Source organism: Phaethon lepturus, unplaced genomic scaffold, assembly GCF_000687285.1.
Source record: "Phaethon lepturus isolate BGI_N335 unplaced genomic scaffold, ASM68728v1 scaffold5645, whole genome shotgun sequence".
NCBI lineage: Eukaryota > Metazoa > Chordata > Aves > Phaethontiformes > Phaethontidae > Phaethon > Phaethon lepturus.
Window position 1 is genome coordinate 1 of NW_010541061.1, and position 17,225 is coordinate 17,225.

At 39.7% G+C, this 17,225-nt stretch overlaps 1 protein-coding gene across 1 annotated transcript; it reads left to right on the forward strand.

Annotated features, from left to right (window-relative positions):
• The first annotated feature begins 124 nt into the window (after nucleotides 1-124).
• Nucleotides 125-9,441, forward strand: SAAL1 (serum amyloid A-like 1). The gene is made up of 11 exons (XM_010287610.1): nucleotides 125-235; nucleotides 1,520-1,603; nucleotides 3,977-4,056; nucleotides 4,448-4,507; nucleotides 4,769-4,884; nucleotides 5,956-6,139; nucleotides 6,416-6,498; nucleotides 6,639-6,827; nucleotides 7,665-7,861; nucleotides 8,393-8,485; nucleotides 9,052-9,441. Exons 1-11 carry the CDS (start codon nucleotides 191-193, stop codon nucleotides 9,142-9,144), a joined length of 1,224 nt encoding a protein of 407 aa, XP_010285912.1. The 5' UTR covers nucleotides 125-190; the 3' UTR covers nucleotides 9,145-9,441.
• Nucleotides 9,442-17,225: the final 7,784 nt, after the last annotated feature.

Consider the following 17,225-nt stretch of genomic DNA (forward strand, 5'->3'; position numbering starts at 1 on the left):
CTGTTTTTTAAACTGACTGAAGTGATAGGTCGTTGTTAGTGTTTCATGGCGTTTCTCGGTCGTAGCTCGCGTACCGCCGTACCCCCCGCGTGTGCTACGCCCCGCTTCCATGTTCTGTCAGGTCATTAGCCCCGAGAAGGCGGAGACCACCGTGAGCCCCGAAGAAATCCAGACGGAGCTGGATGAAGAGATGGAGAATGACATTTGCAAAGTGTGGGACATGTCGATGGATGAGGTAGGAGTGATGTGCGGGAGTTAAACTTTTTGAGGGTGGTTCACAGCTACAGGCGGCTTCTGCCCTGTGTCGGAATCCTTCTGGAAGTAGGAGAAAGCACAGAATTATACGGGGTTGGTCAGCTTTCTGATTTTGATGGTATTGATTCTTCTCTGTTTGGCGGACAGTGTGCTGTGAGTCATTAGGCAGGGCGGGTGTGGTGGATTGGCATCAAGCAGGCCCATCATGAAGGCTGCTTTTCAAGATGAGCAAGTATGTTGTGTGCACTCTTAAGCCCAGCACTAGTTTGCAAAAGCAGGCCTTCTGTTGTGTCGTAGCTGCTAGGGCCCCCTGCTGCTGTTCGAGGATGTTAAGCAGAAATGTGTGTGAATGTAAAAGAAACGTCGTGGTCTTCCTGACCTTCCCTCCAGGTGTCTAACAGATCGTGTGGTGCTGTTGCTTAGGATCTGCTGGCATAAATGGGGCTGCATTCCCACCTGTTGGTTTTCTATATTATGTGCAGGAGTTGAATCAAAGCTCAGGGTTACTAGAAGACAGCACCCTCGCTGTAGCTGAAATTAACTCATGTGCATAGTCTGTATCTTGAGCAGTTGATTATGGAGATAATACTGATGCAGTCTCTAAATAGACATATTTTACTCTAGCAATTGTAGTGCATCCTGCTGGTAGGCATAATTTTGTCTGATGGATAAACAACCTTTTAAAGTTTAGCTACAGACTCACAATGGCGATGTAGTGTAACTTTTTGGTGTTTTTCTCAACGTTCTCAAATGCTGGAACAAATTCTTAAGTAAGAGATACATATATTTTTTAAATTATTTTATTCCCTGGCTCTTTGTTGAGATATTTTAAATAAACATGGAAGATGTGTCCTTAGCTCCCAAATGAAGGTGAGATTTCCTCTTTTGTACAGTCTGATCAAGTGCTAATGATAATCCCTTCCCTTGTTTCTTTTTGTATGTCTGGGTGATGTCTGAAAACATGGTATTTGTGGAATTCTGACTTAGCTTCTCTGACCCCCTGTTGAGACAGAGAGCAAAAGAAACTAAATGTGACTTTTTGGCTCATTGTATAGTGAATCACTGACGTTCTGAATCACCATAGGGACTTGCTGATCTTCTCTCATTAAAAAGCAAGGATTATTGATATTACTTGTTGGGAAATAACTGATCTCTTGTAGTGAGTTTGACATCTCTCTGATCCAGTTGTGCTGTGAGAAAAGGTTTGATTTTGTGTTTGGAAGTTATAAATGTCCATTTACTTCTCCGTTCACTTTCTCCACAGGATGTCGCTTTATTTCTTCAGGAATTCAATGCTCCTGATATATTCATGGGAGTTTTTGCCAAGTCAAAATGCCCTCGCCTTACTGTAAGTATGGGCTGTCAAAAAGTTGTCCCATACTAATAACCATAGTAAATAGCTCTGTACATGCATTTGCAACATATGTCCTTCCTCCTCCCATTGCATGTTTGAATACATTAGGGGAACAAGAAGAAAACACAAAATCAAATTTTCACATTTTTTTTTTGCAGTGTTTTTAATACGGTCTAATCAATAAGTATTTCAGTGATGCTGAAGCTGATATATGTTATTACTGATGAAGGACTAATCTCGTCAAACCTAGTTATAAAGCTTGTTACAAAAACCACTAAAGACTGGCCTTTTTTTCTCATTACTTGTTTCATGATTACTGAACAGAAATGGTCATGGATCTGTTTAGTCAGACCTACAAAAGCGTGGTGGGTTGACCCTGGCTCGATGCCAGGTGCACACCAAAGTGCTCTATCACTCCACTCCTCAGCAGAACAGGGGGAGAAAATTATGACAAAAGGCTTGTGAGTTAAGATGAGGACAGGGAGATTACTCAGCAGTTACTGTCACGGGCAAAATAGACTCAACTTGGGGAAATTAGTTTAATTTATTATCAATCAAATCAGAGAAGGGTAGTGAGAAATAAATTAGTCTTAAACCACCTTCTCCTCATCCCTCCCTTCTTCCTGGGCTCAACTTCCCTCCCAATTTTCTCTACCTCCTCCCTCACAGCAGTGCAGGGTGATGGGGAATGGGGGTTGTGGTCAGTTCATCACACCTTGTCTCTGCCGCTCCTTCCTCCTTTGAGGGAGGACTCCTTACACTCTTCCCTTGCTTCAGGGTGGGGTCCCTCCCACGGGAGACAGTTCTTCAAACTTCTCCGACATGAGACCTTCCCACAGGCTGCAGTTCTTCAACAAACCTTCTCCAGCCTGGGCTCCTCTCTCCACGAGGCCACAAGTCCTGCCAAGAGCTTGCTCCAGTGCGGGTTTCCCGTGGGGTCACAGCCTCCTTTGGGCATCCACCTGCTCTGGGGTGGGGTCCTTCACGGGCTGCAGGTGGATATCTGCTCCACTGTGGAGCTCCATGGGCTGCAGGGGAATTTCTAATCCGGTGCCTGGAGCACTCCTCCCCCTCCTTCGTCACTGACTTTGGTGCCTGCAGAGTTGTTTCTCTCACATATTCTCATTCCTCCCTCTGGCTGCAATTTCTGTGCCCTTTTTTCCCCCCTTAACTATGACCCAGAGGTGCTACCACTGTTGCTAATGGGCTCGGCCTTGGCCAGTGACGGGTCTGTCTTGGATCTGGCTGGCATTGGCTCTGTTGGACATGGGGGACACTTCTGGCATCTTCTCACAGAAGCCACCCCTGCAGCCCTCCCAACTGCCAAAACCTTGCCATGCAAACCCTATACAAAAAGTAATCTTAGTGCTTAGGAACTGTTAGACACCAATACTTAATGCTTTTTTTTTCCCTTCTCCCTTTATTTTGATGTAATTGTTTTGCAGCTTGTATTACACAATGCACTATAAGATTCAAGATGGGGTTTTCAAAGATATTCATTGTTGGTATAACTCCCCTTTCTCTGAAGTTACCAGATGTTTTACTTCAGGACATGAGTAGAGACACATAAGGCTTTGAAAGTTCAGTACTTTGTCTTTTGAAAGTATAACCAAAACTTGGAAGTGAGAGCAAATTTGCCGTAACAGCTACTTTCTTGAAATAGCATCTGCTGTAATTTAGCGGAGGTGGTAGCGTGTTAATTATTAAGAAGATAACCTTGAGTGGCAACAGTTGATTTCCAACTTTAAATTGCTGAAAATGAGTGATTCTCAGGACATTCAGTGTTAACACCAGTCACCCGCAGAGCTCTCAGCGGTCCCATTTATAGAAGTGTGCATCCTTTTAATGATTGTCTAGGCATGAATATCCCAATGGGATACACTGCTTTTAGTTTTGGGTTGGGTGTTTGTTTTTTTTTTTAGATTTCTGCAATCAGAAAATGCTGAAAGCTTGTATTAAGACTCCTTTCTTTTTGGAGGAAGTGAATATCCGTGAGGGTTGTACTTATGTGGTGATATTTTTGTTACTAGGACTCTTTATTGCTTTAATAATAAGGATGCCAGATTAGCTTCAAAACAGTATACATAGAATATGCAAGCAAAGTTGATTTCAAGATATATTTGCTTTTATGGAACACTTCAACATGTAAATATCTGATATAGTACCTGTCATGAGTATATTTTAGGCTAGTCTAATAGTGTCCTGTAGAAAAATCTGTATCTCTATCTTGAAATGGTGCATCATAAGAACTTGGAAACCAAACTGGAAAATGTCTTTGAACCTTTCTTACTTTTATCTTACGGCTGTAGAAATAAATTTGTGAACTATGTTGCAGTTGCCTCATTATACTGTGTTTTGACTTTTCAGGAAATCTGTGTGGGAATATTAGGAAACATGGCCTGTTTCCAAGACATATGCATGTCCATTAGTAAAGATGAGAATCTTGGGTAAGTGTGTATGTGCTTTATACATACATGAGTACTGCTTTTCTGGACTCGCAATCATGAAATATATGTTATAGAAGGAACTAAAATTGCCTGCCACGCCTCATCTTCATTTACACCTTTTTGGCTGACCGTAGTTGTAGGAATTGTGCAGTGAAGGAAAAAAAAGATAGAGACCACCATTTTTTTTTGTTTGTTTTTAATCACCAGTCAAGTTCTTGAATCTTTTAGTTCTAAGTTTGACAATCTTGAAACACTGGAGAGGCATGCACCATCAGGAAAAGCTGATTTTAGTCTCAGAACATGGCTGCAGCTATAAAATTAACCTTTTGATAACTTTTTTTAAAACAAAGATAGATTCTATTAACTTTTATCTTGCATTTTCTCCTTAAAGCCAAGTGTTACTGCAACGTTTGTGTGATTCAGACTCCCCAACTCTTCTGGAAACAAGCAGGTAGGACATCTCAGAAACTAATGCATCATTCTTGTAGTTCTGCTATGTTCTGAGGCCTGGGAAGAAAATTGACAAGTGGGCTTGCTATTTTATTAGCCTCTCATCCTATCCTTTTATCATTTCCACATTGTTCTGGAATTGATTTGCTGTGAGCTAGATTCCTCTTTCTGTTGCATCACTCTCATTAATTTGGATTTACACTTGTACAGCTAAAATAAATGCATTGGCTTCTAATTTGTTACATGGGCAATTCTTGTCTAGGTTGTTGTTAACTTGCCTCTCCCAGCCTGAGGTGGCCAATGTCTGGGTTGAAAGAATCCGAGAAAACCCTTCTGTGTATGACTGTGTTTGCTTTATCATGTCCAGCTCTACAAATGGTAAGTTGCCAAAACAAACTGGGATTTACTGGGTATTTGCGGGGAAAAAAAAAAAAGAACTGAAGTATGCAATTTCAAAGACAAATATTTTCAATTGGGAGTACAGAATTTCTTTAAAATAGGGTAAACTTCATGAATATAAAGGATATCAAAATAAACTTGTCCTGCCTTTGCAGGTTTATAAATATATATAAAACCAACCAGAAAAACACCCAGAGGAAGAAGAAAGCTCTGTGGGGAAATCAAAACAAGTGTAATAGAAGAAATTGTTATTTGGTGCGGTAAAGGAAAAGACATAGTCCTTTTTCAGTGAGATATATATGTAATTTTTGATCCTTGAAACAAGACCTAATTTCAATTTTTTTTCAAATCAGATATGTATTTCCCATTTTCAACTGGAAGAACGATTCAGTTACTCTGAATGGCAGCTGAATACTGCACAGATTTGGATATTCAGTCAGTGGTACACAAGTCTCTCTTAGCACTAGTTTAGCAAAAACTGCACTAAGCACCTAATAATGGAAATGTTTGAATAGCATTTATGTTTTACATCCACCTTATTTGTAACAGCAGTTATCACTTGTCTAGGAAGCCTAATAAGTTAGCTTTTTCAATTTGGTTGGTGGTTGTCTTTTTTAATGGCAATGCTCAGAAATCCTGCTCCATCCAATTGAAATCGCAGATCTACTTAAGTAAAATGCAGGTTGGCAGGTGTAAGGTTAGCAGAAGAAAAATGCATATGTAGGGACAAATCTTGGAAAGTTTTAATTCAGAAGCAGAAATTACGACTTTTCAGAAATGTGAAGTCTCTTTGCGGAGTAAAGTTCCTGCTTCATAAATGGCATGATAAGGTAGAAGGGTGTCAGTGGGCTTTCCAATAGTCCCTATTTATCAAGCTCTTAACCTGATCTGTGCCACAAAAAGGAATTAAACACAGCAACCCTTAGTAGGTTGTGTACGAAACTAATATATTTCAGCACTGAATACTTTTATATATTAGAATTTTGTGAGCTAATGTTTGCTCTTCATTTTTAGTCTTGCTGAAATTTATATGTTCTCTCTCTTATGCAGTTGAGTTGCTGGTAAAAGTGGGTGAAGTGGTCGACAAACTCTTTGATCTAGACGAAGAGCTAATGTTAAACTGGATTAAAAATGGCACTTGTCGATCTGTGGGACCATCTGTAGATGATTCCCCTGAAGAACTTCCGGATTTTAAGATTGTGCCTTGTATACTTGAAGCAGCCAAGCAAGTCCGGTATGTGAGTTTTCTTCAGTTTCATGGCTGGGGAGACTCCTTAATAACCTTGCTAAGGCCTGTGTCTGAACGTCTTGATTTCAGTGGGAGCTGCATAGTTTGACAGATCACTAGAATACATTTTCCTGTACTTACCATTTGAAATGAGTCAACTAATTTGTTAGCAAAGAGAATGGCAGTGATTGCTGATAGTCGTCTGTGTGTCCAAAACACACGTAATATAAACTCAGTAATCAGATCTTTAACTTGTCTTTGTTTTTTGTTTGTTCTGTGTAGATCAGATAATCCGGAAGGACTTGATGTTTATATGCATATTTTGCAGCTTCTGACCACGGTGGATGTGGGTATTCAGGCTATTGGTAAGACACTTGAATGGCTACATATGATGGGACCAAGAATGGCAGTAACTTCTAGGTCATCAGATATTTAATGGGGAGAAAAATAATTCATGGGCCTAGATTAAATTTTTTGGGTTGGTGGGTTCTGTTTCTTTCTCAAGTGCAGGCTCCTGATGGAGGAAAGGAGACTTGGAGTTTGCTTTATGACCTCGTTTGCCATGAACTTTGCCAGCCAGATGATCCACCGATCATTGTGCAGGAGCAGAAGACTGTATTGGCCTCTATTTTATCCGTGCTGTCTGCTATGTTTGCTTCACAGACAGAACAAGAATACACCAAGATGAGGAAAAGCAAGTCGCACTTTTTTCTGTGTTTTTTGGGGGGGGGGGGGCATTGATCTTAAGTTATTTTCACAATTGGTTTTATGTATGTGGGGTGAAAGGTGGTTAATCTATTACTGTTCACTAGAGATCAATTCAGAACACAGAATTCAGTTGCTTATTTGAATACAGTAAGACTCCTTACTGGTGACTAAAAATCACAGCTAGCTCAAAGTTCAGTTGCTGGATATCTCTGAAGAGTTACAGTAATTGAATCTCCAGATTCTGTTCAGTCTTCTCCATTGGGTAAATTAATGAAAAGTGCAGAATTCATCTTTGCTAAAATATGAGGTCTTGATAGAAGTATTTTCTTCAGTAGAGGGAGATTCTGCACTTACTTAAATCCATCTTTATCATGTGTTACTTTTCGATCCATTGACAAGTCCTTAGAATTAAAAGCCTGTCTTAGAATTAAAAGCCTGTCTTGGGAATGTGAGCCAGGGTCATCTGCAGCAGAAAGGCTTTGTGTCAGTTTGGTTTATCAGATAGGATTATCTGGAAGCAAATTTAACATACGAGCCTCTCTGAGTTACTACCAGAGGTATTTTCCTTCTTATAGTCCTTACCAGTGGTATATGCTTTTTACAGATGCAGGTTAGCTTGCAGAAAAAATGGTTTGGGTTTTCTACTACATTTCCACTTGCTTCTGTAAAACAGTCTTCGAGTGACAAAACATAACACTGTCAGAATGTACATTCCTATAGCTTTCGTATAACATCTTGCAGTGTGTTTCAAAATCTAATGCCTTGAAAGGATGGGGAAAAATTTTCAGTGTTAAACTTCCATTTTCTTGTTACTTTATACTAGATATGCCTCTGATTGGGAGCTTGATTCGTATCTTACAATACATGGAGGGCTGTGGGAAGAGATCTGTTGGTAACTCAAAGGAGTCTGAACAAGAAGAGACTGGAAGGGCTGATATAAACGAGGAAGATTTCCATTTAAAAATTTTGAAGGATATTTGCTGTGAATTACTTTCCAATATGCTTCAAGAACTGACCAAGGTAAGAATAAACAAAATTTTAAGAGGGATTTCCGCAGGCTAGGTAAGAGAAAAGACGTTACTATTAATGTGGGCATTTTTCTGTGCAAGTGAAGTTGCATACTGGAAATTCATTAAAGAATCAGAAGGTGAGTAGCAACGAGTGTGTTAGATGGCAGGAACACAGGTTTTCTGAGGTGTGTGCCTTCAGGGCCAAGATTCTGTGTGATAAATTCTCTAGGTGTACGTTGCCATTTCTTTTGAACACGAATTTATTTAAGAAAAGGAAAAAATGTCAATATATAAACTCACCTTCTCAACTGGACTTTTTTTATTATGGGAACATTCAGATTAAGAGACTTGTGATATGTGAGGTTTCACACCTTTTTGTATTAGCTACGTCAGGCATTCTCTGAGAACTGTATGTTCTGGTTGTTTTACTCATTTTTGAGAACAAAAGTGCATGCTGTAGACACTGTGTGCACAATTTTGAGTTTGTTCTTTTGACAACTGTTCATAACATGCTAGTTGTATTTCTCATTTTATTTTCCAGGAAAATACATTAGAAGGACTACACCAGGGACATTTAAATGAACAGACATGTTCCTGTGCATTTCAGAACCTCTTACCTCTGTATTTCACATCGGTGAGTATATGACAAGGTCTTCAATATATCTGAAAAAATAATATTTGGGTGGCAAGATCTTTCAGAATCAGATGTAGGACAGAATTGCTCAGACACAGGTAATAAGCCATTCTAGACAGTCTTACCCTCTCTGTCTCTTCTGGCGTACATCAGCCAGAGCTTTGCCTAGATCATCAGCTGATATAAGGGTTAAACTGTGCTGAAATGAATGGATGTCTGCAAATTTATGCTATCTGAAAATTTGTCATGTACATTTTAATAGAATAATTATTCTAAGTGTTTTTCATAGGGAGCTTTTCTTTGTGTACTTTTAAACAATAAAATAAGAGTTTAGGGAAGGTGATATTTCAAAATTTAGACCAACTGAAATTGTAGGGTTTAGGAGGAAGGTATCTACTGTGGAGCATTTTCCATTATTCTTTGCAGTGGCTGCTGCTGGCTGCTGTTGGTGGGAAGGTACAGAAGTAGAAAGACCCCCTATACCAACTATAAGAATTCTGTGTTCCATGCAAGTTTGGTGTTGTTTTTTTTTTCTTTTTGTGTGTGTGTGTGCAATTTATTTCCAGGTGGAGAGTTTCCTTGAAGTTCTGCGTGAGGCTGATCAGACACTTGCTGACAATCTAGAGAAACGTTTCCCAAGCCTGAAGGTTCATGCCTAAGAATGTACATGAAATATTTTCCTTCTTTGGAATGAAGATTTTTGACTGTTTCATTACAGTGTTTCAGAAATCAAGTTTTCAGTAAATGCAGGAGAATGAGGCAATCTCCTTACCAACACATGGCTTTTAAGAAATATTCCAGGTAGCCCTGATTAACCTAGCGTTAATCTGGTGTGCATGGGGAAGGAAATTACTGTAAATTCAGTTCTGCATCTTCCATCCTGTTTGCTTTGGTAATGAGAGACTGTTGATTTCTAATTGCTCTTCTGCAGTGTAGTTTTCTGTGAATAACTCTTGATTCTGTGCTTTTCAACTTAAGTTGAAACAGCGAAATGAACAAAATGCACTGAAGTACTTTTTTAACATGATGCTGGTTTCTTCCAAGTTGCTGTAGGCAGAAGGAAGATTGATCGGTAGGAAATCTCAAATGTCATCTGCCTAAGAACCTTCAAGCACCTGATAAAAACAGAATTAAATTACACAGAGTTGTTTGGGGTTTGTTCCCCTGCCCCCCCCCCCCCCCTTTAAGATCATATCAGTACCTTGAGCAGGTATTGTAACAGAAATGTTTCATCCTGCTCCTTTAAAATCTTCACACTTCTCTACATTGAAGCTTCTTCTACACTGCTGCTCTGAGTTGTGGCATCTAGGTCCTATGCAGTTTAAAGGATTTGAGGATATGGTTGCCAATGGTCTATGGCCAATGGTCTATGCTGCAGCTTCCAACTGCTGCAGCCAGTTATCCAGAGTTAAGAGTTGTAGGGCAGGTTTGGATTTAATCCATGGCATAGTTGCAAACTTTCTGCCTTTTTAAAGCAGTCTATACTTCAGTTTAGGAACGTAACATGTATCAGATGGTTCTTTCCTCATTCATGTGTCTTATGAATTATCTGTGAATGACATTAGAAATGCCGTGTTAGCCTCCATTTTTCAGGGGAGCTTAAGGTGTTAAGTCACTTGCAGTAAATTCAGTCTACAGTCTTCTAAAAATCCCCACTTTTAATTATATTGTTTTAACTGCATTACGTTTTTAGATCACGTGCCCGCATGCAGTGCAGCTAACGTTTTCTGTGTCTGAAATGACAGTATAGCAACACATAGGTTTCACCGTTTCTATAAATGAGAATGGAAAACAATTGGTCTTTATTAGGTTTGAGATGTAAAAGAAAATGGGAACCAGAGCATAGAGAATAACTTAATACCATATACACACATTCCCTGGCTCTCCAGGTTTTTATAGACTTCAAGTATTGTCCTGGGCCATGTTTTGTTTGCCCTGAGTTACCTTTACATGTGGTAAAATACAGTATGTGTATATGTATATAGCCTTTTCATCCAAACTTCTGTTTTCAAAACCAGTGCAGTTTAACTGTTCCTTTGGGCTGCTAGCAGCATCTTAGTTGTCGGCAGGGGATTTAGAATTACAAATGTCTGACTTATGTCACCAAAAAGAATGGTTTCTATCAATTTTTGTATGCTATGTTTATTGGAGAAAATTGGTAACTGAATAAGATGACAGCATTTTTCATACTACTTTGACAGTTTTTCAATATTTTCTTAAACCTACAGATTTGTAATAAAGTTTCTTTTTAAAGAAAATACTGTATGCTTTCCTTCATTCTAAATGTCAATTAAATTTTTTTCTGAGCCACTGGAAATGTCTGTTACTCTCGAGTATGTAATTTGTAAGAAGAAAATCAAACCACTTCATAATGTAAATGTCCTATAAAATATGTTGTCCTTCATTGGATATTCATTTTAACTCTTTCTTGTTTTCTTTGCTTAGCCATTTTTATGGTCTGGAAGTTAATGTCTCTCTACTCCACTTGGTGACATTTTTCTGAGTTTAGTTTGTTCCCAGGTGTGTCATAAATATCTTTATGATAGTCCACCATTGTTAAGAATTATTTCTCATTTGTGTCTCAAAATTTGTTGTAGTTGTTAAAGTTTTGCAGTGTTTTTTTAATGAAATGTACAAAAAAGCTGAATCAAGAGCTGTTGTTTTATTTTGTTCCTCCTTTTCAATACACAAGTATCCACTATTGGCTGATGAATTGTTAAACATGGCATTTCCAATTACAACAAGTAGGTGAGATATTTAATTTCCCTGACAGGATTATTGCCTAAGTGGGATGATATCTAATGCCTGTCATATGGTAGAAAAAATGGCCTATGTCAGTAAGTGGGAAATCGGCTGGGTCCCATCCTCCCCCTCTTCTGCAATAGAAGAAGCTGTAGGAGCGTGTCCATTGTTCTTGCTTCAGCAGAATGATAATTCGAGTATGCCAGGAATTTTTATCCTTGATAAACATGGTGAAATGGAGACTGAATTCCCCCTTAGCCCCACCAAACAGCTGCTTTTGTGCAGTCTGTGCTGCATGGGTGGCACCGCTTCTGAGCAAGCGGCTGGTGCCAGATTGAAGGCAAGGTAAATGTGCAATGGTTTTGGCATTCACGTGTGGAAGAAACTGTGGCAGCGGGCGAATGATGTGTTTGGAGCTGGTGCACATGTATTTCATCGTCTTGCCAGCAGGGATCCCCCTTAGCCTGTGCTTCCTGAATGTCGTGTCGGTTTTTTTGGTTGTGTATGGGCTTTTGGATTTTTTGTTTGGTTTTTTTGTTTGTTTTGGTTCCCTCTTCTAGCCATGCTTTGACACTGACTGGCAAGCCAGGTCTCTCTGGGCTAGTTGTTTCAGAATGGATATCTACCTGTACAAGCAGGCAAGCAGCTTGCTTTCAGACCAAAGATCTGATTACCTCCATAACATCCTCCTTTGGGGAAAAAAGAGGAATATTGTCCATGCTTTGTGCAGAGCTCTGAACAAAAAGCAGGTATCTGAAGCATTGAACTAAAGTAACAGTGGTCGTGCTTGGGCAGAGCTGGATGTGAATTGTGGCGTGAGCACACCTAGAAAATAGAGTTACAAATCAGACCGGAAGGCCTTACATTAGACTTAATAGATCCATATAATAATTTCATTCAAAGGTAGGGTTCTAACATGCTTTTGACTCACATTTTACGTGCATTTGGCATCTTTGTCCCACATGGTAACTTTTTTTCCCAATGGGACAAAGAAACACAAAACCAAAGAAATTTGGCATGTGGAGAAAAATCAATTATATTAGAACGCTTCATCTGCTCCTTTGATGGTGCAAGGAGGCTGTAGCTGCTCTTCATATCCTAATGCTTGCCCAGTATTCATGTCACGAACCTGTCCTTTCTGGTAGGGTAAACAATGAAGCCTGATATGCTGGGAAGTTCTTTTTGACGCTTCTCCATATTCAGGTCACTCTACTTTCTTAATTTTCTGTCATTACATGTTTAGTTTGTATTTTCTTATAACTGCTGTGGTGATTCCTTTGTCTGTAAGATTATATGTTGTTAGTATTGACCTGTTACAACTACCTTTGGCTGTAACTAAGCTGAATGGAAAAAAAAATTTATAGGCTTTATTTGTGATTCAATCATCTTCATAGTTCATGATACTGGTATGAAAAGGTATGGATATGTTCCTGTGTTTTTGTTTGTTTGTTTGTTTTGAAAATCCATGTTCTTTCCCACTAGCCTGGGATTATTTTGGCTGTTATTGAGAGTTATAAAAGCAGCAGTATCTCCGTCACCTTTTTCACTTGAGAATTTGCTTTTGTTTCTAGAGCAGAATCTCTTGATCACAGCAGTTCCTTAGCATATCCTTTATTTTCCCCTCAAAATAAAATGTTGTCCATTTTTTCCTTTTTAATGCTTGCTATTTACTTATTTTTTTGTTCTAGATGATGATGAAATTAATGTGCTCTGCCAAACTCAGTGAGAAAGGAAGAACCTGCTACACCTGGGGCAAGGACCAATCTGCTGTACTATTATACAATTTCTCAAAAATCTTTCATGTGAAGGCAAAGGAAAGCAGCGAGCAGCTGTGCATTTGCTCCTCAGCCGTGGCTATGTGCATCAGTCAAGCAGTTAGTGTGCCCCTCAGTCGGAGCCAACAAGGCATGTGCTAAGTGAACCTGACATTACAAGGTTGGTAAAATAAACCAGATTATTTCCAATAGCTGTGGAAAGAAGTTTTGCAATGGGAAATATTGCTCCTACTCCTCCTTTTATTTGTCTCCCTGGTTCAATTATTTACCTCTTTTCAAAAAAGTGGTTTTATAACGCAAGGAGCTGACATCTAAGATTAGTGAGAGGAAAAGGTTTGCTTCTGAGTTGTTGTTGTGAAGAAAATGAACAAACACAGACAAAACCCACTGGGGTTCCGCTTTCTTTCTTTCTTCCAGTTCAGGTCTTTGGGAGTTAGCTGCATGTCTTAATGATGTCTCGGAAAAGTCTGAGCGATGAATTTTATAGAGAGACTACTGCAAACAAGATTGGTTGAAAAGGTATCGGGGTAGGATGCTGTGAAGAGAAGTAAGGCAGTAATACTAGAGAAAGAAAAGAGATGAAGAAGGGATACTGCAGAAAGAAAGAAAACAGGAAAAAAACTGGGAGAAATATGAGAAAGGGGATAAATAAGTGATGTTGAGTAAGTGTGATGTTGATGGAGAAAAGTATTAAATATCAGTAACAACGTTAGCATTCTAGATTTGTCCAGATGGAATAGGTTATGTGTGGTCACCTATCAGAAAGATATAACATTGCTTACCTTTTCCTTTTTCAAAGCTGAATTTTCCTTTGTACATTTTCCTGCTCTCAAGGAAATGAGACAAGTTTAAGGTGAAGTTGAGGTCTTAAAAACCACAGCAGGTGGGCAAACTAGTACTGCACTTTTTAAATTTTTTTTTTAAATTATGACTTACCCTCCCACCCCCCTGTTTTGGCTAGCTGAAGCATCAGGGAGCCGTTTCATGATGGAGGTGAGGCAGTTTCAGGTGTTTCATGCCCTTGCCTTGCACAGGTCTTGAACCCACAGGAGGTGAGATCTGAAAGCACAGTCCTACAGGGTTGATGCTTGTGTCGCACATTGGTCTGAGATGAGCACAGCAGACTGCAGCGTGCTCCTTGTTTTGGTAGCTGGTTAGGTATTGAAGGGAAGGGACCTGCTTGATGCTTGCCTCTTTTTACTCAAGGAGAACAAAATCCTGCTTAGTCTATAAGAGCAGTCAGTATGAATACAAATCTACAATCTTGAATTTGACTTCAGCATTTTTATATGAAAATATATTTACCCAAAATTAAAAATTCCGTGTGATTAATATATTCTGTTACCACTGGAATTAAAATCCAAGCCTCGGTGTAACATGCTCGTACATCCATGGTAGTTTCTTCATACACGTGGACTAGGCATGGTGACTGACTGCATGTTTGTGCCTATAATAACTGAAGTCCCATATTATTGAAACTCATCCAGTTTGTGTCCCTTCATCTAATTTCCAAGGAAATCTTAGAAAAGCAACTTCTCTTTGATATTCTGTGTTGCAATGGTGGCTGTTATTTATTCTGTGCTTTAGGTTATGCAAACTCCCATTTTAATTTTGCAATGAGCTTGTATCAATATTATTTTTGTTGTCATGCGCATCATTTTTGGTGATGGCTCTGTTTAAAGAAGTTGCAACTTTAACAAGCCATCTGTTAACCTTACGTAGAAAGGAAACGCTTTTGTCAATTACTCTAATGAAATCGCAAAAATAATTTCCTGGTCTCCAGTTGTAGCCCAGTCATCCTATCTTCTGTCAATAGGAGGTTATTGAAAGACACAGGAAAATATGTGCACGCTTTTATCCTGCCCTGCAATATAGCCACAGTGTTGTATTTTAGTGCAGCAAATTGTAATTAGCCAGTGACATCAGAAGGTTTTATTTTCCATTTAAAATTCTCTGTAGTGCACAAACTCTTTTATTCAGCATCAGAGGGTTTCCTCGTTAGTCAGGTAGGAAGGCTGGGCACAGGAACCATGGGAAGACATTCTTAGTTCATGCCAGCCTGATTAGTAAAGATTTTGGTTTCATCAGTTAAGAGAGTAGAAAGGAAGGAGAAACATTGCCGCTTAGGTGGGAATAAACAAAACTGCAAATAGCTCCATTTTGTCATTTGGGATGCGGCCACTAGAATGGCTGAATGGAAGGAGGAGAAATAGTGCATAGAAAAGGCTGGAGTAATGGGAAAGGGAAAAATGAATGGTGAAAATGTGGAAGAGCAAGGAAGGACTCCAGCTTTTGTGAGCTCTTTAGATGGAAGACATTTTTGGAGAGGTAAAAAGAAACATGGGAAATTGCCTATGAGTTGGTAAATAATGTAGGTCCAAGGAAAGTCTTTGAGGGACCTAAATGTATTGGCACTGTGCAATGTCAGCTGTTCACGTGGGAAAGTCCCAAGCACAAAGGAAGGGAAGATTTGTCCTTTTCCTTTTCCTCCTCTTGGAGAGGATTTGACAACTCCTAAAAGGAGGTGGGAGATAGGTGCAGGAGGTACTGGCATGGAGTTGCTCTGGAGTGGGGCTGGAGTTTCCTAGGCTGACTCCTGCACAGTGCATGTGTTTATGGGTACAATGGACATACCCAGCAAGAGCAGCCAGCTGTAGCCCCAAGAGGCAAACTTTTTGCAGCATTCCTACTTCTCCAGCCTTTCTGGATGCCAGAGCAGGTGGGTAAGGACAGCACCCAGCACTTTGTTGAGGCAGCATCTGTGCGAGTGCGTCTTGGAGCCCACTCTGCTCGCTTCCCTCTTGACCAGTGCTCTCGGTGATGAATTTAAGGATCAGAATCAGGTCTTTTATTGCAATGTTATCACTAACTTTCACCACTGGATCTGGAGCCAAGCCTCAAGATGGAAGTGTTGAAGATAATCACAGCACTGCTCCACAGATGTCATCTTTTGCATTAAAAGAACTCTTAATACTGCAGTACCCTATGTGTGGTACACTTATTTTTTAGTGCATGGTGTAAAGGTTGAGCGTGCTTTTTCGGAAGAACCTGCTGAATGTGACACAGCATGATGTGGTTGCCCTTACAGGGTAAAGGAACTGCTTTCATGATTTAATTAGCCAGTTGTTCTGCTGATCTCTGAACTTGAAAGAAGTAAACTTAATTAAATTAAACAAAGCTTTTTCCTTCCCACACATGCTCTGGGCCCTTTTGCTTCTTCTGAGAGATAACAAAAAGCTTATGAATAACTCCTTCTGAGAGATAACAAAAAGATTATGAATAACAGGCGCAGTCTTTGTTGTTGTTGACCTGTTACAGAAGGCCAGCAGGAGAAAGAATACGCACAGGTGCAGTATGTGCATGGCATCAGAGGAAGAGGACACATGGGTGTTTGAAATGAGTTGTGGTTTTGTTTTTTGGTTTTGTTTTTTTTTAAGTTAAATTCTTGCAGTAGGTTGTCAAAAGGATAAAACTTTCAAGGTTTCAGTGTTGGCTGTTGCAGGTCAAGATAATTTTGACAAAAAGTGGTAATGTTCAAGTTGCAACTTTATCAAAACAGAGGAAGGAGATAAGAGAGGTTTGAATTCAGTTCTCAGCTTATTCAAAGGCTTTTTGTGTTTAACCACCTTAAGCCGGGTAACCCCTTGGTGCCTTGCGATGTGATTCAGCAGCAAATCTGGATTGTTTTCCCCCAGCCAGAAGTGACTGCCTGTTCAGTTGTACAGCTCAACTGCCTGCCTGTGTGTTGTTGAGAGTCACAAATTTACTGTGGTTTCTTTGTCTGGCCACAGATGGAGAGTGTTGTGTAAAAGCACATCCTTGTCCAAATGTGGGTTTTCTGCCTACTCTCAAAGGGAGCTGTTCCTGATAGCAGCTTAGGCCTGCCCTCTTCTAACACCACGTCTTCATTTCTAGTCTTGTGTATGTGCTGGGGAGGTTTATGGAGGGAGATGTAATCATGGGACAGTCCCCTTATATTCTGCTTCATGCGCTTATGTCATGTGTTTGTCATTTGCAAATGACACAGCATGGTCATAAATGCAGGTGCCATTTATGGTGTGCTGTGCCCAATTTACCAGCAAATCTCTGATAACTACTTTTACCATGTGATTTTTCAGGTCAATTTGCACCTGCCTATCAGGAAATTTATTCTAGACTGTATTTTCTTACTTGTTTGTACTAATAGGGTAAGAGAAAGTGGTTGGGGTGAAAAAGCTCAATAA